We start from the raw sequence: 21,873 nt of genomic DNA, 5'->3' as shown, positions 1-21,873 counted from the left end.
CCACTAGCATTTGTAAGAAGCAGCCAGGCCACCAGCATTTTTCAGAAGCAGCCAGGCCACTAGCAATTTTCAGAGGTAGACAGCTCGCTAGCATTTTTTTCAGAGGCAGCCAGGCCACTAGCAATTTTCAGATGCAGTCAGGCTACTAGCAATTTTCAGATGCAGTCAGGCTACTGCATTTTTTGGAAGCAGCCAGGCCACTGGCGTTTTTCAGAGGCAGTCAGGCCATAAGAAATTTTCAGAGGCAGCCAGACCACTAGCAATTTTCATAGGCAGCCAGGCCACTTGGCAGTTTCAGAAGGGGTTGGCCTCTGCCTTCCTGTCATTCACAGCCGGTTGCAGTAAGCACTGACTGGCCATAAGCAGGACCTATCGATGGAAATTTGGCTCGCCAAAAAGAAGCATTGAAAGTTGCTGTCAGTGGCAGTTGCCCCGTGCCGGGCTCGGCTCAGTCGTGGTCGGTGGCAGTTGCCCCGTACCGGGCTCGGCTCAGCCGTGGTCGGTGGCAGTTGCCCCGTGCCGGGCTCGGCTTAGCCGTGGTCAGTGGCAGTTGCCCCGTGCCTGGCTCGACTCAGCCGTGGTCAGTGGCAGTTGCCCCGTGCCGGGCTCGGCTCAGCCGTGGTCAGTGGCAGTTGCTCTGTGCTCAGTGGCAGTTGCCCCGTGCCGGGCTCAGCTCAGCCGTGGTCAGTGGCATGCCCCGTGCCGGGCTCGGCTTAGCCATGGTCAGTGGCAGTTGCCCCGTGCCTGGCTCGGCTCAGCCGTGGTCAGTGGCAGTTGCCCCGTGCCGGGCTCGGCTCAGCCGTGGTCAGTGGCAGTTGCCCCGTGCCTGGCTCGGCTCAGCCGTGGTCAGTGGCAGTTGCTCCCTGCCTGGCTCGGCTCAGCCGTGGTCAGTGGCAGTTGCCCCGTGCCAGGCTCGGCTCAGCCGTGGTCAGTGGCAGTTGCCCCGTGCCGGGCTCGGCTCAGCCGTGGTCAGTGGCAGTTGCCCCGTGCCTGGCTCGGCTCAGCCGTGGTCAGTGGCAGTTGCTCCCTGCCTGGCTCGGCTCAGCCGTGGTCAGTGGCAGTTGCTCCCTGCCTGGCTCGGCTCAGCCGTGGTCAGTGGCAGTTGCCCCGTGCATGGCTCGGCTCAGCCGTGGTCAGTGGCAGTTGCCCCGTGCCTGGCTCGGCTCAGCCGTGGTCAGTGGCAGTTGCCCCGTGCCGGGCTCGGCTCAGCCGTGGTCAGTGGCAGTTGCCCCGTGCCAGGCTCGGCTCAGCCGTGGTCAGCGAAGGTTTAACCTCTCAGCTGCCGGCTGGGCTGTTGCTGCCCCCCCCCCCGGTGGGAGAGAACGGGTTAAAAGAGCAGTGTCACCGCGTGATGATCCGGCTGCCTCTCTGCTGCATGACGCCGTCACCGGACTCATCGCTGCGCTCTCCGCGCTCCTTCCCTTCTCCGGCACTCTCAACTTTCTCTCGCTCGCTCTCTTCGCCGTCTCATCCTCTCTCTTCATCCAGCTCCTCCCCTGTCTGCTCGCTCCTACATCAAATTCCCGAGCGACAGCATCAGCTCTGCAAGAAGGATCAGCTCCTTTTATTTTTTCCTCCCTCTCTCTCTTCCCCCCGCTCCTCTCTCTTCCACTGGCTGCTCAGTCCAGTCTCCGCACTCACAAACTTCTATGGAGTTGAAGTGAGAGCACCCAAGGAGCTGTGGGCATGGGGGCTCTCCCGGACTGGGGGCTCTTGCCGCTTTTTGCCATTGCCACCTTGATTTCGGACGGCCGAGGCGAGCTGACCTGCTCCTCCTGCCAAGCTCACGTCAGGCTGCAGGGACACATGGTGGCAAGGATGCAGGAAGAAGAAGCTTTTGGAGATTGGGGGCAGGCTTGGGGGAACATCAGGAACCAGCCGGGTGAGGTCCAAGTGGGACATGCCAACCGGGCAGATGGCGGTCAAGACCCCAAAGACTGGAGCACACAACACATGAACGTAAAACCCGAAACCGGGGAAGGGAACGAAGGGACCACCGGTGGTCACATAGGAGATGCCAATCGGGCAGGTGGTGATCAAGATCTTGGAGCCAGGAGCACACAACACATGGATGTAAGACTAGAAACTGGGGATGGGTATGAAGGGGGCACTGGTGGTCAAAGGGGAGATGCCAACTGGCCAGGCAGCAATCAAGACCCCAAAGACTGGAGCACACAACACATGGACGTAAAACTGGAAACTGGGGATGAGTACGAAGGGGGCACTGGTGGTCAAAGGGGAGATGCCAACTGGCCAGGCAGCAATCAAGACCCCAGAGCCTGGAGCACACAACACATGGACGTAAAACTGGTAGCCAGGGATGGGTACGAAGGGGCCACCGGTGGCCAAATGGGAGATGCCAACCGGCCAGGTGGTGATCAAGATCCTGGAGCCTGGAGCACACAACACATGGATGCATCTTCTAGCACAGACTGGGCTGTAAAAAAGGAAACTCTGTACAAAGGGGGCACCAGGAGGGACCAAGACATGCCTATGTATGAAACTCACTTTGGAAGTGACAACAAAAATGGATATTGGGGTGACAGAACCGGTCTGTTCGAGGGGGACAGTTTGAGTGGGTTTGGGGCGCTACCCTCACACTCTGCCCCGGAAGCCCGGGCTGTGCCCAGCAGGGCGGAGAGACGGGCCAGAGAAGCCGAGGGCCACCGGGTGACCAGGGCACAGGCTGGCGACTCGGACAGGGTGAGCCGCTTTAGAGTGGAAGAATTAAAGTTGAGCAGCACCACCTTCGCCCTGACTGGAGATTCGGCTCACAACCAAGCCATGGTTCACTGGTCCGGGCACAACAGCAGCGTGAGTACCCACCATCGCCCCTTCACAGTTGCTGTACCCTTCTCACTTGGCTCTGATTGGTAATCGGTGACTGGGCAATGCCAGCTCACACGGGTCATGCCAGTAATCCTTAACTCAGCATTCGCGGTGCTGAGTGCCATCATTGGAGCTGTCATAGGGCACAGCATCTCTCCATCTTCCCAGGTCCTGTGGCTGGGTGATGCCCATTCATGTGTCATAGAGTGCCAGTGTGTCCGGTGATGGACAATGGTACTGAGTGCTACCCACTGTGTGTGTATTGTGTGCTCTGTATGTAGAACTCACTGGGAGCAAGATGTTGGTATCTATCTATCTATCTATCTATCTATCTATCTATCTATCTATCTATCTATCTCCTATCTATCTATCTATCTATCTATCTATCTATCTATCTATCTATATCCTATCTATCTATCTATCTATCTATCTATCTATCTATCTATCTATCTCCTATCTATCTATCTATCTATCTATCTATCTATCTATCTATTTATCTCTCTATCTATCTGTCTCATTCAATCATTATATTGTTTGCTTTATAATTGTAACTTATATTGTGAACAGTTGTTATCTATCTATCTATCTATCTATCTATCTATCTATCTATCTATCTATCTATCTATGATCTCTTTTAATATCTATCTATCTATCTATCTATCTATCTATCTATCTATCTATCCCTCTTTGTTTTTCTCTTTTTCCTCATCAATCAATCATCTATCTATCCATTCTCTATCTATCCCCCTAATCTATCTGTCTGTATGTATCAATCTTGGCTGATATAAAATAGTAATTATGTCACTGAGTGATATCTTCTGCTCCATAGGATGTCATGTTTGCCTATTTATACCGTATTCTTGGTGTAGATATATACACATACATACTCATTCTTGTCATTAAGTGTTGAACTCATTCCTATATGTGATCCTACTACTCTATAGTCCTGTATGACAATGACCTTTTCTACTCTGATATGAAGTATGTGGACATTGAGTAGAGTACAGTGTTCTAGCCCTGCATGTAGGTTATATTAGAGGGTAGTCCTGATTCTTCCTATGTATGGGGTACCTAGGATCATCTATCACATAATGGGATGGTGGGTTACTTCCACTAAGGACTAGTGTGGCTAGCCATTATCTTATATCGAGACATTGAGTGTTATATAGGGCAGCCTTTCTCATGGAGTAACCCTTGAAATAATTTATGGATCTCAGGGAACCATGCTAATAATGATATCTACAGGTCATGGTAAGTTTCAGATATAATAATGTTAACAATTAGGGACATGGACACTGCTAGCCAATGTAATGCCCCTTGCTGAATGACATTCAGACCAGAACTGTTCAAGTACCATCAGGTGGGAGATCAATCCACCACTGATCACTGCCCAAGGAATGTCTGAAGGAACCCCAATGTTCCACAGAACTCTGGTTGAAAAATGTTGATATAGAGTGCCAGTGTTTCATTTAGCATATACCATCCTTATCGTAGTAATGACCTGTATTGTGTTCTTTTGGGGTACCAACCTCTGGAGGAACTCCAGTGTTCCACAGAACCCTGGTTAAGAAAGGCTAAACTAGACTGTCGGTGTTTCATTCAGTATATACAGTCCTTACAGTAGTAATGACTCATATTGTGTTCTTTTTTTATACCAACCTCTGGAGGAACTCCAATGTTCCTTAGAACGCTGGTTGAAAAAGGTTGCTATAGAGTGTCGGTGTTTCATTCAGTATATATGGTCCTTGTAGTAGTAACAATTCATATTGTGTTCTTTTGGGGTACCAACCTCTGAAGGAACTCCAGTGTTCCACAGAACCCTGGTTGAGAAAGGTTGAAATAGACTCAGTGTTTAATTCAGTATATACCGTCCTTACATTAGTAACGATTCATATTGTGTTCTTGTTGGATACCAACCTCTGGAGGAACTCCAGTATTCCCCAGATCCCTGGTTGAAATAGGTTGATATAGAGTGTCATTAAGTATATACCGTCCTTACAGTAGTAACGACTCATATTATATTCTTTTTGTATACCAACCTCTGGAGGAACTCCAATGTTCCTCAGAACGCTGGTTGGAAAAGGTTGATATAGAGTGTCAGTTTTTCAGTACACACCGTCCTTATAGTAGCAATAACTTATTGTGTTCTTTTTGGATGGTTGGAAAAGGTTGATATAGAGCAGCCATTCTCAACCAGAGTTCTGTGGAATCCTAGAGTTCCTCCAGATATTGCAAGAGGTCCCTTGACATGTGGCAGAATGACCTTCTATGTGACGGTGTCTGCATAGTTCCAGGGACAAAATCAATTGGCAGAGTCTATGGCATGACACCAATGATCTCTTTAGCTGTGTGTAAGGTGGGCATTCTTCCTACTGATCAGCAATCTTAGGAGCATTTTCCCAATCACCCTTGATGAATTGGCTTTAGCCTGAAGACTAGTTCAAGGGTTCATCCAAAAAAGTAAAAAGTTTGAGAAAGGTTGATATAGAATGTCGGTGTTTCATTCAATATATACTGATATACTGTCCTTAGTAGTAACAACTCATATTGTATTCTTTTTTTATACCAACCTCTGGAGGAACCCCAATGTTCCACAGAGCCCTGGTTGAAAAAGACTGATATAAAGTGAAGGTATTTTGTTCAGTATAAGCCATCCTTACAGTAGTGCTGACTTGTATTGTGTTCTTTTTGGATACCGCCTTTGGAGGAACCCCAATGTTCCACAGATCCCTGGTTGATAAAGCGTCAGTGTTTCATCCAGTATATACCATCCTTAGAGTAGCAACGACCCAAATTGTGTTTTTTTATTTGGATACCAACCTCTGGAGGAAACCTAATGTTCCACAGAACCCTGGTTGATAAAGCGTCAGTGTTTCATCCAGTATATACCATCCTTAGAGTAGCAACGACTCAAATTGTGTTTTTTTATTTGGATACCAACCTCTGGAGGAAACCTAATGTTCCACAGAACCCTGGTTGAAAGTGTCAGTGTTTCATCCAGTGTATACCATCCTTAGAGTAGCAACGACTCAAATTGTGTTTCTTTTTATTTGGATACCAACCTCTGGAGGAAACCTAATGTTCCACAGAACCCTGGTTGAAAGTGTCAGTGTTTCATCCAGTGTATACCATCCTTAGAGTAGCAACGACTCAAATTGTGTTTCTTTTTATTTGGATACCAACCTCTGGAGGAAACCTAATGTTCCACAGAACCCTGGTTGAAAGTGTCAGTGTTTCATCCAGTATATACCATCCTTAGAGTAGCAACGACTCAAATTGTGTTTCTTTTTATTTGGATACCAACCTCTGGAGGAATCCTGATGTTCCACAGAACCCTGGCTGAAAAAAGTTGATACAGCGTGTTGGTGTTTCATTTATATACCATCCTTACAGTAGCAATGACTTCTATTTTGCATATATTTTTGGGCTGTTATATATATAATAGGACTGTTTGCCTAGTTTACAGAACCTCAATAACATCCTATGGATTAAGAGAAATACACTATTTGAATAGAAATAATCTCTTCATCTCCATCTTCAGTTGCCCTGATGCTTTTTTATTTTCTTTTTGGGTTAAAATGTGACGTGTGATGGCATATATGTGATTACTGATTTGTTTACGGAGCATACTGTGTATAAAGCATTAAGTATACCCTTTTTCAGACGTGTAATTACGATTCATGACCTCCAACGTGAGCTGTAAATAATATCTCTATGTAGTCTGCACTATACTAGGATCTTGGATTATGAAGCCTTGTCTGATGGCTGTTCATTGTGCATAATAATATATTGTTTTATTAGGTTGTAGATACAAATTAGACTTTTATATATAGCTTTATCAAATGTTCACATCATTGTCCATAGACCTGCTGTGTATCTTTGGATGTAGGAATTCGTCTTAAAGTGGATCTCAATGGACTACCTTTGAGGAACTAGGAAGGCACTGGGAAGAAAGGTTAGAGGTATTAGAGTGAGGATTAGCAATCTAATGGAAGTGATCGATTTTACCGATTTAGTCCTGTGTCACGTGACCTGACACCATGGCAGATATGCACTATGGCACTGACACCAGCAGAATCCTAACTCAAAGTGAATGACGACTCTGCTGGCAGCAGTGCCACAGTGCAAGTCATGTGATCCAGTGGTAGATTAAAGTTAAGAGACCCAGAATTTGTTCACCGCTGCATTGCCTTGTTTAATGGCAAAGTACCAGGAAAGTATAGAGTATGTTCAGTGACATATTATGAGTTTGCTAACTAAAGCTGTAATCTAGGCTAAGGAAACATAAGAGCCATGTGTATTCCTATCACTTATGTCTTGGACCTCTTTGTGTATTTCTTCCACATCTGTGTAGCAATCCAGGATGAAACAACTCCTACACATTGCTCTGTGTAGGGGTTCCTGTAATAAAGACTGGTCACTTTGGGAGGGCCTGATTGATTGCTATGCACTGTGTGATTGATCATCATTGTGCACTCCACCCATATTACTGTTATATATATATATAACATTTATTTATTTATTATTATTATTATTATTTTTTAGGTTAAAGAGTAATTTATGTGAATGAATGTGAATGGGAGTGATTTCATAATTATCAATCAGTTGCTGCACTTGCAGACTTCTAGTGAGGAAAGTGGCAGGGTCTGCATCCCATTAAATGTGATTTCCCTTTGGGAGTATCTCACCAAAAATGTCACTTATGTTGCAGGCGATGCTGAAAATCTGACTTGTATCTTAGTGCAGACTTCTGAGAAAATCAATAGGCCAAACACAAGCAGGAAATTACATTTCTGGGGGGACATCTGTGTACAGGACACCTCCAGGTAGTCACATTGCATTGGATTTTACAGAAAACTACAACGCTGAAGATCGATAAGAAAATGTCATTTTTAATAACATTCAATTACAATATAGCTTGTGTCACAAACAGGGGCGGACTGACAACTCATGGGGCCCCTGGGAAATAGGGGTTCATGGGGCCCCTGTGTCCTTGCTCAAACTAAAAAAAACTTATGAAAAAGGTACCAGGGGCATCTCATGTGGCCCCTACTGACCCCGGGCCCTCAATACGGGATCATGGGGCCCCTGTGTCCTTGCCCAAACTCAAAAAAGCCTATGAAAAGGTACCAGGGGCATCTCATGGGGCCCCCTACTGACCCCGGGCCCTCAATACGGGATCATGGGGCCCCTGTGTCCTTGCCCAAACTCAAAAAAGCCTATGAAAAAGGTACCAGGGGCATCTCATGGGGCCCCCTACTGACCCCGGGCCCTCGGGCAGTGCCCGAGTTTCTAAATGGTCAGTCCGCCCCTGGTCACAAATGTAAACGCTATATTATTATTATTATTTTTTTTAATTTATTATTTTACAATTTTTTTTCCCACAAAAGTGAAGTTAGCCTTTAAGCACCAAAGCAAGCTGGCTTAGCAAAGTTTATTTGCCTCCCTCAACAGCTGTCAAGATTTAATCCCGGGTTCACATATATGCGGAGCGGTATATCGCATGTGATTTGCACAGGAACCGCACCGCATTCCTGTGCAAGTCACATGTGATTTGTGTGCGGTGCGATTGGAGCCTCACATTTTGCATGGCTCAAATCGAACCGCACCCGCACCAAAAAGGTGCAGGACCCATTTTTCGGTCCACATTAGAATCCACTGAACACCTATGCAATCTGATTCTGCACATCGCACCGCATTTGGTGAACTGATTTCTGGGTGTCGTTAACTTAAAATACACACCCGCAACGGTTTGTGTGAATGGGGTGTGATTATCATGCGGTGCAGAAATCGCACAGAAGCCAGTGCAAATTTTGAACCGCATCAGTGTGAACCCAGGCTGATATGAGCCACATGGGGAATGCATTGTTGCTTCACTGTTTGTTTCAAGGAGAGTTAGCGTCAAACATAAAAAAAATAAAAGTCAGCAGCTACACAAACTGTAGCTCCTGACTTTTAAAAAACAGACACTTACCTGTCTCACGATCCAGCGTTGTACTTGCCGTAGCCAGTTTCACTGGCTTTCCTTGCTCCCCGGTACCAGCATTCTAATTGTGGGCAACCGTCTGTGACAGCTTGTGGCTTCATAGCCGGGTGCCCACTGCGCATGCGCAAGTAGTGCAGCGCCTTATGAATGGTCCCATAGTCTTTTGGGATCTATCACGTGTCCCAGAAGACTACGGGGAGGGTGGACAATTTCCGCTTCTGATCGCCTAGGCGGTCGCAGCGGAAGTGGGTACCTGTTAACCATTAGCCGCCCGGCCTATAGCCGTTTGGCGGCATCAGAAGCGCTTTAGCTTTCCGGGTGCACGCCATTTGGCGTGCTCCCGCACATGCGCAGTTCGCGCGGTTGCAGAGCCGCACAGCGGCGTGATCTGTCACCGGCCGTGTAGCTCGGACACGGCTGATGACAGATCTGAGTACCGGCTCCCGTTGCAGGTACCATGTAACCTGGTGTGACCAATCACAGCAGGTCACATGACAGTTGTATACAATGGATGGCTTCATTCATGCCATCCATTGTATACTAGTGCCTAGCTGTGAATGGTCACAGCAGGTCACATGCACATGTCATGTGATTAGCTGTGGCCAAATCACAGCTAAGCACAAAAAAAAATCTGAATGAATCGATGTCATTCAGGTAAATGCTTGCTTATAGCAAAGTAATTCTTTGCTATAAGCAAATTGTGTAAACAAAAAAAAAAATACTGATCACTTCCCCAAAGTAGTACAGTGTTACAATGGTAACATTGTACTACTTTGATCATAGTGAAATATGAAAAAAAATCTTAAAAAAAATTAAAAAAAGTAATAAAAAATTAAAAAATATATATATATATATATTTTTTCATACTGTCACCAGTCAGTGTCCCTGTTCACCGCCATGCCATTTATATGATGACGCTGTACTGCACTGGTGACAGTATGTAAAAAAAAATAGTGAAAATAATTTTTTTAATTTTTTCATTTTCCGAAAAATTATGACAAAAAAAATAAAACTTCAAAAAACTCACCATGCCTCTTATGAAGTACGTCGGACTGTCTACTCTGCAAAAAGGGGTCATTTGGGGATATCTGTACTGTTCTGACATTCTTGGACCTCAAGAAATTAGATTGGCCGTCAGTACTTCAGGATTGATCAATTTTCAGATCTATACCATAGTTTGTGAACTCTATAACTTTCCTACAAACTAAAAAATACATCCTAATTTGGGTTATTTTCACCAAAGACATGTAGCAGAATACATCTCGGCCTAAATTTATGAAGAACAATTATTTTTTTGTAAACTTTTATAACAGAAACAAAGAAAAACGTGTTTTTTTTCAAAATTTTTGGTCTTTTTTTGTTAATTTAGCAAAAAATAAAAACCCCAGCGGTGATTAAATACCACCAAAAAAAAGCTCTAGTTGTGTGAAGAAAATGATAAAATTTTAGTTTGGGTACAATGTTGTATGACCGCGCAATTGTCATTCAAAGTGTGAGAGCGCTGAAACGTGAAAAATGGCCTGGGCAGGAAGGTGTAAAATTGCCCGGTATTGAAATGGTTAAAATCAGGTACCCGCTCCCCAAAGGTACTCACAGGGAGCAAGGACCAGTACTTAAATCAGAACTTCCCCTTTTGAATTTAGGACCACTTTACGTTTGGCATAACCTATGGCTGTCTGTAAATAGGCCGTCATACAGCCTGTTTCCTCCATAACTTCAGGGCTTTGTGGGTAGGAAAGAGACATCTTTAACATTCCAAATTTTTCAGCAAGGCACATCCATTTCTCTTCTCTATCCCTATTTCTATCTCCATTTAGAATAAAAAAGACCTTTAATACCTCCTGCACAAAATACACATTTTCATCCATTTGCAGCCATCTACATAAGTAAATTGGACAACAAAGGATGTTGCACAAACACAAATCACCTAAACACAGCATTGTTTTTTCCAACATCTTTCTGGAAGTAGAAAGTGGAGATAAATATTTGGCGAGCTGCAACAACAGTAACACGTTTCCTCTCTACTAGTTTTTGCAAAATAGGAAATAATATAGAGGAGGAACTCTAACTCTACCTTCAGATATCAGGTGGTGGTGGGACATGCAGGCACAATTTGACCTTAAAAGATCTTTCCTACATAAAATATTTCCAGAAACAAGATCCTTCAAGTTCAGGTTATCTCAGGAGGAGAAACAGAGGTCCACCTAGAGAATCCAAGCCAACCAATTGGTTTTTCCCTTTCGGAAAGGGTTGGCTAAGAACGTCCGGGGGAGGATGGAGAGTGAGTTCAGACATAATTGTTGAACAATCTAAAGATCACCCTACATCTGCAGATACATTTATATACTTCTAAGATCGAGGTGGATGATTGAAAGGTCTGTGTGATCATAGGTAGCACAATCAAGGCTGCCAGCCAATCCTTAAGGCTTGCGTTAGGGCAGTATCCCACTATTTATTTTATTTCAGGTACTTATATAACACTGTCAATTTACGCAGAGCTTTACATATATATTGTACATTCACATCAGTCCCTAACCCTCAAGGGGCGTACAATCTAAGGTCTCTAACTCACATTCATACATACACATACTAGGGCCAATTTAGACAGTATCCAATTAACCTACCAGCATGTCTTTGGAGTGTGGGAGGAAACCGGAGTACCCGGAGGAAACCCACGCAGGCACAGTGAGAACATGCAAACTTTAGGCAGTTGGTGCTGTGGTTGGGATTTGAACCAGAGACGCTAGCACTGCCAGGTGGATGTACTAACAATTTGCCAGAGTCCAACAGCCGGTTTTACTTTGTTTTCAGTGGTAGTCTTTGGCACTGTTGAAGGATCCCCCTCACATTGGTGGTAAGCTGCAAACCCCCTTTACATTAATGGTCAGTGGGCAAACCCTTTTACATTAGTGGTAAGCAGCAAAGCCATCTCATATTAGTAGTCAGTAGCAAAGCCTTCTTACACTGGTGTCAGTGGCAAACCCTTCCTACATTAATGGTCAGTGGCAAACCCCTCTTACATTGATGGTCTGTGGCAAAGCCCTTTTACATTGGTGGTCAGGGACAACACCTTCTTACACTGGTGGTCAGTGACAACACCTTCTTACACTGGTGGTCAGTGGCAAAGCCTTCTTACATTGGTGGTCAGTGGCAACGTCCTCTTATATTAGTAGTCAGAGGCAAAGCCCTTTCACATTGGTGGTCAATAGCAAAGCCATCTTACATTATTGGTCAGTGGCAAAGCCTTCTTACATCAGTCTTCTTACATTAGTGGTCAGCGGCAAACTCCTCTTACATTAGTAGTCAATGTGTAACGGAACCGGACCCCGACTGCACTAGGGTATTTCTGTTAGTCTCCCGCTTCCCTGTCCGAACACAAATCCACGGATACCACTGCTGACCAAACAGGACTAGACGACACTAGTCTGTATAAACACGGAATTCTTTATTTGAAACTCGAACTGGCTTTTTATACACTCAGGGGACAAATCCCCCCTCCCTGCATAATGACACAGGACGGGGCAATCTATACTTATCAACAAGAGACACATACCAACAGACAGTCCCATCAGGAGGGAGGGCTGCTGGAAACACCCCCCACCAAGCCAATACACAAACACATACATCCCATAATAGTTTGCTCCCAAGCAGGACACACAATAGAACAATGGGACCACATGGCAGTAAACAATGAACAACCCCCACACCAATATTAGAACAATTCACCCTGTACCCCTACCAAGCACAGGGTGACTTACACATAATAGGGATACGGGGAGCTGAGACAGGGGTCTCCCCACCCCTCCAAAGGGGGCTGTGTTTCATGGGCCCCCCACCCAAAGTGACTCCCGTCGCACAATGGCAAAGCCCTTTCACATTGGTGGTCAACAGCAAAGCTCTCTTACTTTGGTGGTCAATTGCAAAACATTCTTACATTAGTGGTCATTGAGAAATCCCTCTTACATTGGTGTTCATTGAGAAAGCCCTCTTACATTGGTGGTCATTGAGAAAGCCCTCTTACATTGGTGGTCATTGAGAAAGCCATCTTACATTGGTGGTCATTGAGAAAGCCATCTTACATTGGTGGTCATTGAGAAAGCCCTCTTACATTGGTGGTCATTGAGAAAGCCCTCTTACATTGGTGGTCATTGAGAAAGCCATCTTACATTGGTGTCATTGAGAAAGCCCTCTTACAATGGTGGTCATTGAGAAAGCCCTCTTACATTGGTGGTCATTGAGAAAGCCCTCTTACATTGGTGGTCATTTAGAAAGCCCTCTTACATTGGTGGTCATTGAGAAATCCCTCTTACATTGGTGGCCATAGAGAAAGCCCTCTTACATTGGTGTCATTGAGAAAGCCCTCTTACATTGGTGGTCATTGAGAAAGCCCTCTTACATTGGTGGCCATTGAGAAAGCCCTCTTACATTGGTGGTAAATAACAAAGCCCTCTTACATAAGTCATCAGTGGAAAAGCCATCTTACATTGGTGGTCAATTGCAAAGCCCTCTTACAATAGTGGTCAGTGGAAAAGCCCTCTTACATTGGTGGTTATTGAGAAAGCCATCTTACCTTGGTGGTCATTGAGAAAGCCGTCTTACATTGGTGGTCATTGAGAAAGCCCTCTTACCTTGGTGGTCATTGAGAAAGCCGTCTTACCTTGGTGGTCATTGAGAAAGCCATCTTACATTGGTGGTCATTGAGAAAGCCCTCTTACATTGGTGGTCAATAACAAAGCCCTCTTACATAAGTCATCAGTGGAAAAGCCATCTTACATTGGTGGTCAATTGCAAAGCCCTCTTACAATAGTGGTCAGTGGAAAAGCCCTCTTACATTGGTGGTCAGTGGAAAAGCCCTCTTACATTGGTGGTCAGTGGCAGAGCCATCCTAGCATTGCTGAGTAGCAGCTAATCACTTTTACATTGTTGGATAGCGGCAAAGTGCCTTTAGATTGCTGGTTAGTGGCAAAGCCCCCTATATATTGATGGTCAATAGCTAAGTTCCCTTTACATTTTTGGCCAATGGGAAAAGCCTCCTGTACATTACTGGGCAACAAAAAAGTTACCATAACAAGGGACAGGTCAGGGACAACCAGGCTAGGGAGGAAAGCGCTAGATAATGCTGGATGTCCTCCGGCCAGGAAACGAGGTGGACTTTATTAGACTTTCTACAGCTTCTAATCCATCTGATCAGAAAATAAGACCGATAATACTGGGGAAAAGTTTTCCCGCCACCCATCCTCCACCCTTCCCGATTAATCTCCACGTCCTCCCACGCTGTCCTTCGCTGGCAATTCTTACATCCTCTCCAAAGTTTAATGGAACAGAAGTCGGCGGCCTGGACTTCACAAATAATGAGATTTGCACAGTGGAAATGGGGAGAATTATTCATGGTTTATGGAGCATGTACACAAATGTGGAATAATACATCGCTCATAAATATGAAATACATGTAAAACAGGAGGCACACAACAAAGCATTTTTATTACAAACATTTTTACATCTGTGCAATCATTTATTTATAAAGGGCGCTGACATTTTGATAGATTTTTGTGATCAGCAGTAAATATTGGTACATTTTGTTTTTTTGTTTTTTCTTCTCTTTTTTTAATTTTATTTAATTTTTTTCGGGAGTTTTAACACTTTCGCTGTCAGAAATGTTTTTGCATTTTTTGCACACGTGTTTAAAAAATTATTTTAGGTCTGAGGATTATTTAAAACTCCCAAACATGATATATTTTGTGAGAGCAGACACCCTAAAGAAAAAAAAAATAGTGGTAGTTCCAATTTTTTATGTGGCACGATGTGAGTGCAACAGTTTATGAAATGCAAAATTTCAGCAAAAAATATACTAAAGTGAATTGCAGGGCACATATTCATCATATAATACCTACTTTCTTGGTAAAATATAAAAGATGAGGTTGTGTTGAATAATTAGATACCCAACATGTCAAACTTGACCTCTAGAGGATTTACCCCAAAAACAAAAAAGACTGATAATTTAAAAAAAAAAAAAACAATATTTTTGACTTTTTGCTATAAAACTTATCCAGTAAAAAAATGTAAAAAACCAAATTTCATCATAAATTTAGGTCAAAATGTATTCTGCTCCATGTTTTTGCCAAAAAAAATCCCAATATGGGTAAATGTATTGGTTTATGTGAAAGTTATAGCATTTACAAATGGCGGTATATATACTGGGACTTTTTTTAGACTAGTAATGGCGGAGATCAGCGACTTATAGCAAGACTGCGGAGAGCATTCTGACACTGGGGGGAACTGACTGTCACTGACATCCCCAGTGACATTAATACAGTGATCAGTGCTAATAAAAAGCACTGACACTGTACTAATGGCACTGGGCAGGAAGGGTTTATCATGTGTGGCAATCAAAGGGTTAACTGTGTGCTGTGTGTGTTGTACTATGTAGACAAGCTGCTTTGTATTGCTCTGCTGTGCAGAGCAATACAAAGCAGCCTGTTCGTGCTGACAGGGGAGAGATCTGTGTTGTTTACTTACAGACCTCTCCCCTTTCACTGTTCATCGACGATTGCCGGGTGCCGGTGGGGAATCTCTGGCCAGGACCCGGTGATTAACAGCTGTAGCTGTTATGGTGGCGTGGGTAGGGCGCCCCCTACCCGTAAATGCAAAATCACATATATATAAGTGATTTTGCACAGCCCTGCCGCCCTGTAGCAGTAGTCCTGCTATAGGGCGGTGGGGAACAGGTTAAATTTCTGCGTGACTGCAAAAGGACAACGAACTTCATTACCCTATATTTTCCACAGGTGACACGTTAAAAGACGCTACATGTCATCAGTTTAGAGTTACCCTTACAAAATGGGCCTAGAATTGTTGTTCTCACTCCTGCATACGTGGCAGGAAACGTGTATCACAAGCAACATTTTCATGTAGAGGTACCCCCACTTGTGCATTTCTGTTCATACGCATGTGTATTTGGGGGTGGGACTCAAATTTTTTGAGGGGATTTTACGTGCTGGAGAGTATCTTTTATTCTCTACCCAAGCCCCCTTTTTTTTACTTTTTTAATTTACTAAATATTTTTTCATCACATAGGGGACAAAAAGTCTCGTACGTGATGCATTTTTGGTGACAGGTTCTCTTTAATAAGACGTCACCAAAGATCCATTATCACCTGCGCTCAAAGACTCAGATCAAACGGGCGTTAGTAACAAGCAGCGTGTTGTGTGTTCATCCGCTGGTGATCAGAGGATGTGTAGCTCTATCATGAAGCTGGGGAAGCTTGATAAAACTGTAGAGGAAGATGAAAGAAAGAGCGCACAAACCTTGCACATTACCTCAATAAATAGTGACTAATTTTATTATTAAGGAAATATACTCACAAAGTGATGGTATAACAGGCATAAGTAACCATAATCCAAACAGGGTTACAGGTAAATCCAAAAGGGGGGGGGGGTGAAGGCTAACGCGTTTCGAAGGGTGCTCCCTTCTTCATCAGAGCTGGGTTGAGCAGATAGAGACTTCAGTATGGCAGAGTTTCCATGGCAAGGAGATATTCAGCCACTGAGTGTCAGTATTACAGTGTCAGTGACACTACATAGGCTGAACAAGCAGGGTGCTTGTCTATGTGATAGCAATAAAGTTAAGTGAGGAAAAAAAGTGTAAGAATTTAAAGTTTACTCTCAAGTACTTAAAGTGGAGCTCAACCCAAAAGGGGAGGTTCTGCTTTAAGGACTGCTCCCCCGCTCCCCATTATTCTCCCTAGCGGTCTGATTATGTCCATATTTCTGTGCTCAAAGCAGTGCATTTTTTGCATGGAAATATGTATTTTTTTTATTGTCGGCCTGTAATTCTTAGGAATAACTCACTGAAATCTGTCCGAACAAGAGTCTAGTAAACATCCCGGGTAGGATAAAATTTGACACAAGAAATCATAAATTATAATTTAATAAATAATCATAAAAAATAATAATATAATAATAATAAAATTCATTTCAATAATATAATCAAACCAAAAACACTGAAATTTGAAATATAGCGCCAAGTTCGCACATCGCTGAGCAAAGTCGCTTTCAGTATCTGATGACGAATTTCCCTACGAATCATTATCACTCAATTCTGCAAGTGGTTCTGATTTACTATCGCTGTTCTCTAGCCGGTCTAAAACCGCGTCTGACCTAAAGGGACGCTTTTTGGACGCCATGGACGTTTCTCAGTTTCCAGGTAGAAAGAACAGTAAAAATGCAGGCAGGGCGCAGGACAAAGCACTCGGGACAAAATGTATGTGAAATGGTTTGATACAGTAATGTTATACTATGTGATTTTAGTGAATTTAGTGAATGTCACTTTTTGTCATTTTCAAATTTCCCGCCAGTTCCGTCCCCCGTACGTCCTGACGTTGCAGGGAACGGAACCCGGAAGACAGATGCCGGAATCCTCCGGAGGACATTACAGGGGACACTGCAGGGGGGACATCGCGGGAGCGCAGGACAAGGTAAGAGAAGAACAGATCCCGAAGCAACACTGCATGGTAAGCCCGAGTGTAGCTCGGGGTTACCGCTTGTGGTGCTGAAACTTTACCCCGAGCTACACTCGGGAATACTGCCAGGGAGGCTACGGATTGGCACCTTTGGGGGGCTGGTTGGGAGCGGTTACCCGAATCTGACAGGTACCCGCTCTCACTTCCGGTCCAATCGCCTAGGCGATCAGAAGCGGACGGTGTCCTCCCTCCCTGTAGTCTTTTCAGACACATGACAGGTCCCACTATTCATGAAGCGCAGCACTACTCGCACATGCACAGCGGGTACCCGGCTGTGAAGCCGCAAGCTATCACAGCCGGGTGCCCACACTGAAGATGCTGGCGTCCTGGAATACAGGACAGCTGGTGAAACGGGCTGCGGGGGACACACCACGGGACCGAGGGACAGGTAAGTGGCTGTTTTTTAAAAGTCAGCAGCTACAGCTTTTTTAGCTGCTGACTTTTATTTTTTGACAGGGTGAGTGGAACTCATCTTTAAACCCCCTGAAAAAAAATGTAAAGCCAACCCCCCCACCCATACATATACCAACTATGAACATAAATGCACTTGTCAGTGTCAACTACATGCAAACACTTTGATTGTGCTGCTGTTACATATTGCTGAATGGAGAGCAATAATTCTAGGGCCATTATTTACAGTTGGAGGTTAAAATTAATGACCTGAAAAGGTTTATAGAAATGTTGTGTACCATTTGTCACTTTTTCATGGGAGCAGGTCGTTATAAGACTCGAAGACTTTGGTATCTATTTACACAGTGGAACCTCATCTTTTATATTTTACAAAAAAAGTAGGGTGGTATAATGCATTGGCGTGCACTAAAATTAACATCAGTGTAATTTCTACTGAAAATTTACATGACTAATGCACCATAGATAGGCTTGTCCACTCCTACTTCCACCATTACCTATCCATACCACTCCCCACCCCTTAACCAAATAAACTTTATAAAAAACATGACATCATTTGGAGTAAAATGGCCAACATGGCCTTTTATTAACAACTTCACATTTTACATACATCAACCGTTCCTTAACGGAAACCAAAGAATTGTTGTTGGTCTTCAAAGGCACCCACAAACGATCCAAAATGCACCTGCGGACAACCCTATACACTAGGCCTCCAGCCGCAACCAACCAGCTCGGAGACAACCATACCGTCCGCAGTGCAGCACCACCACCTTCCAGTTATACCTTGGTTAACTGGGAATATCCACCGGGCCCCCCATACCACGGATGGGGTCCCACACCATTGTTTTACCTTCCAAGATGAGAACCGCCTCCAAAGACCAACAACTGCCCACGAACCAACAGAAAAAACCCCCTTTCCAATTTTTTTTTTTTTTCTTACCCCGGACGAGACCCTATACCCAACCAAACAGGGAGGGCGGGAGGGAAGCTCTGGTCCTTGCACACGTCCAGCTCCACTGACGCCCCTTCCACAGAACCCCCCACCCTAAGGTGCCACAGACCCCTCCTACACTCCACATCTGCCAATCCTATAATTCCCCAATCAATTCCCCACCCCCTGGAGCTAAATTTAACCCTTTTCGTTCCCTACACCACTCTGGGCCTAGTCATGTATGCCCTGCGCTATTTCCATTCTTCCCTATTCGCTACGGGCATTTCTTTTGGGTAAACCATTGCAATAATATCACTAACACTGACCATTTCATTCTCTGGGGTCTCTGCTCTGACAATGTTTGTTGATTTTAACTAATCCCCAAACCTAAAATGTGCATTTTGCCATGTGTGAAAAAAAAAAAAAATCAAGGCTCTGGAAGCTAAAGGGTTAAATCACAATGCTTATTAGTTATACGAATAGAATATAATCTGGACCATAGGTTCACTTTATGTTTAATTTTGACCTTGGGTATGTTTGGAGCTTTGATTTTTACCTGTTTAAAGTTAATGATAAAACTGTAACGCAAGCCACATTTGTCAATTCAGCAGGAGTTCAGCAGGAACCTTTCGGAGGAATCGTATTTGCAGCTAAATAGCTTGTTAACGAGAGCCAATTTGATATGTGACAAAGTTTGCCTTGAATAATGTATATTGGTGAAATAAGGGCATGCTCAATTTGCATGGTATCAAACATCTGTTTTGTGTTTGCCAAATGTGTTCGTTCCTAAATTAGTTTTCGCTCTCTTGTTGCTTATTTACAAAAAGCGACACAGAGTAGAAAAAAGTGCTATGGCCTGCGGCAGACATTTAGTGCTCAAATTAAATCCAGCAACAATAAACTAAGAAGCACGTGAATCAACGGGAAAGGATGCAAAATATTTTTGAGGAGCTCCTTACATGTTCCAGGAGATAGCGCCCATGTCCTTCTCATTTCTCTAAACCTTTTATTATTATTTTCCTTCTCTGTGTTCCCCTCTTTTCTTTCTACTGTTGTCCCCTCCATTTCCCAGTATCTGGAGTATTGCTTGCACAATCTGAGGTTCCTCCATGACATCAGAGATCTCTCCTTCACATCAGATCCCCCATCACATCAGAGGTTCCCTCATGACATCTGAGGTCCTCCATGACATCAGAGATCTCTCCTTCACCTCAGATCCCCCCATCACATCAGAGGTTCCCTCATGACATCTGAGGTCCTCCATGACATCAGAGATCTCTCCTCCACATCAGATCCCCCCATCACATCAGAGGTTCCCTCATGACATCTGAAGTTCCTTCATGCCATCAGAGCCCCCTCCTTCACATAAGAGGTCCCTCATGACATCTAAGGTTCCTCCATGACATCAGAGCCCCCTCCTTCACATCAGAGGTTCCCTCATGACATCTGAGGTCCTCCATGACATCAGAGCCCCTTTCTTCACATCAGAAGTTCTCTCATGACATCTGAGGTTCCTCCATGAAATCAGAGCCCCCTCCTTCACATCAGAGGTTTCCCATGCCATTAGAGCCCCCTCCTTCACATCAGTGGCTCCCCTATGACATCAGAGCCGCCTCACCCCTTCAAATCAGTGGTTCCTCCATGACATCAGAGCCACCTCCTTCACATCAGAGGTTTCCCCATGACATCTGAGGTTCCTCCATGACATAAGACCCCCCCCCTTCCTCACATAAGAGGTTCCCTCATGACATCAGTGGTTCCTCCATAACATTCAAGCCCCCTCCTTCACACCAGAGGTTTGCTCATGACATCATTGGATTCCTAATGACATCAGAGCTCCCCCCTTCACATCAGAGGTTCCCCCATGACATCAATGGTTCCTCCATGACTTGAGAGCCCCCCTTCACATCACAGGATCCCCCATGACATCAGAGTCCCCTCTTTCACATCAGAGGTCCCCTCATAACATCATTGGTTCCCCCATGCCATCAGAACCCCCTCCTTCATATCAGAGACCCCTTCACATCATTGGTTCCACTATAAGATGAACCCCCCCTTCACATCAGAGGTTCCTCCATGACTTTAGAGCCCCTTACCTTCACATCAGAGGTTCCTCCATGACATCTGAGGTTCCTCCAAGACATCTAAGACCCCTCCTTCATATCAGAGGTTCACTTATAACATCAATGGTTTTCCTGTGACATCAATGCCCCTTCTTCACATCAGGCAACCTGTCATGACATCTGAGGTTTCTCCATGACATCATAGCCCTCCCCCTTCACATCAGACATATAATATCAGTCATACCATGCCATCAGAGATCCCCTTCACATTAGAGGTTCCTCCAGGACATATGAGGTTCCTCCATTACATCAGAGCCACCACCTTCACATCAGAGCCCCCTTCACATCAATGGTTCCCCCATAACATCAGAGCCTCCCTTATTCACATCAGAGGTTCCCCAATGACATCATAGGTTCCTCCATTACATCAGAGCCCCCTTCACATCAGAGGTTCTCCCATGACATCAGTGGTTCCCCCATGACATCATAGCCCCCCCATCATTTCAGAGGTTCCCCCATGACATTATAGGTTCCTCCATGACACCAGAGCCACCTTTGGACATCGGAGGTTCCCCAATTACGTCTGAGGGTCCCCTGTGACATCAGAGCCCCCCTTTCACACCAGAGGCTGAAGGATGACTGAATTGTACATATACATTACATGAGCAGATTAAGAGCAGGTACGTCCTTTTCTGTACAAGTTATGTGAGATAGGGAGGAGGGCGAGAGAATATTTGTAAGAATAGGTAGACTTTTTTATCACTTTAAGTCATGGCAAAGTTATTGCGGAATGAACGGGCCCATAGCATAAATAGAAAAGTTGCTTTGTTCTGGTGTGGATACCAGACCTGGACTAGTTAACACTCAAGGCTCAAAGTGACACAAAGACATGGACAGTATTGTCACATGATGGGCGATTTTGTCTCACTGACATGTTGAATTGACACACTTGAAGAGATCCGAAATGTCAAATGACAGCCGTTCCCCCTACAGATATTGTGGTGGTATGAAGACCTGTACGGCACTCCATGACATTGACCTGGGGTATGACAATACTGTCCATGTCTTTGCCGACAGCAGATGGTTCATTACTGTGCTAGAAAATGTCTACAGAGATTTTTGTGACGGGATCACTGGA

At 44.7% G+C, this 21,873-nt stretch overlaps 1 protein-coding gene across 8 annotated transcripts in view; it reads left to right on the top strand.

The window, feature by feature from the left end:
• Positions 1–1,417: 1,417 nt before the first annotated feature.
• The window catches only part of SORCS1 (sortilin related VPS10 domain containing receptor 1), a 1,076,837-nt gene continuing 1,056,381 nt past the window's right edge, over positions 1,418–21,873 (top strand). For 4 of the 8 annotated variants that reach the window (XM_089660690.1, XM_089660686.1, XM_089660688.1 and 1 more), the window contains exon 1: positions 1,418–2,814. In XM_089660690.1, coding sequence (XP_089516816.1) covers positions 1,687–2,814 — 1,128 coding nt within the window. In that variant the 5' untranslated portion in view covers positions 1,418–1,686. The remainder of the gene's footprint in view (positions 2,815–21,873) is intronic. The other 4 variants (XM_089660693.1, XM_089660691.1, XM_089660692.1 and 1 more) reach the window with 1 other exon arrangement.

This window comes from Staurois parvus, unplaced genomic scaffold (genome assembly GCF_062004578.1).
Source record: "Staurois parvus isolate SC_StPar_1 unplaced genomic scaffold, SC_StPar_1.0 ptg001263l, whole genome shotgun sequence".
Taxonomy (NCBI): Eukaryota; Metazoa; Chordata; class Amphibia; order Anura; family Ranidae; genus Staurois; species Staurois parvus.
Note: the sequence above shows the minus strand (reverse complement) of the source record. Positions and strands in the feature narration are given on the sequence as shown.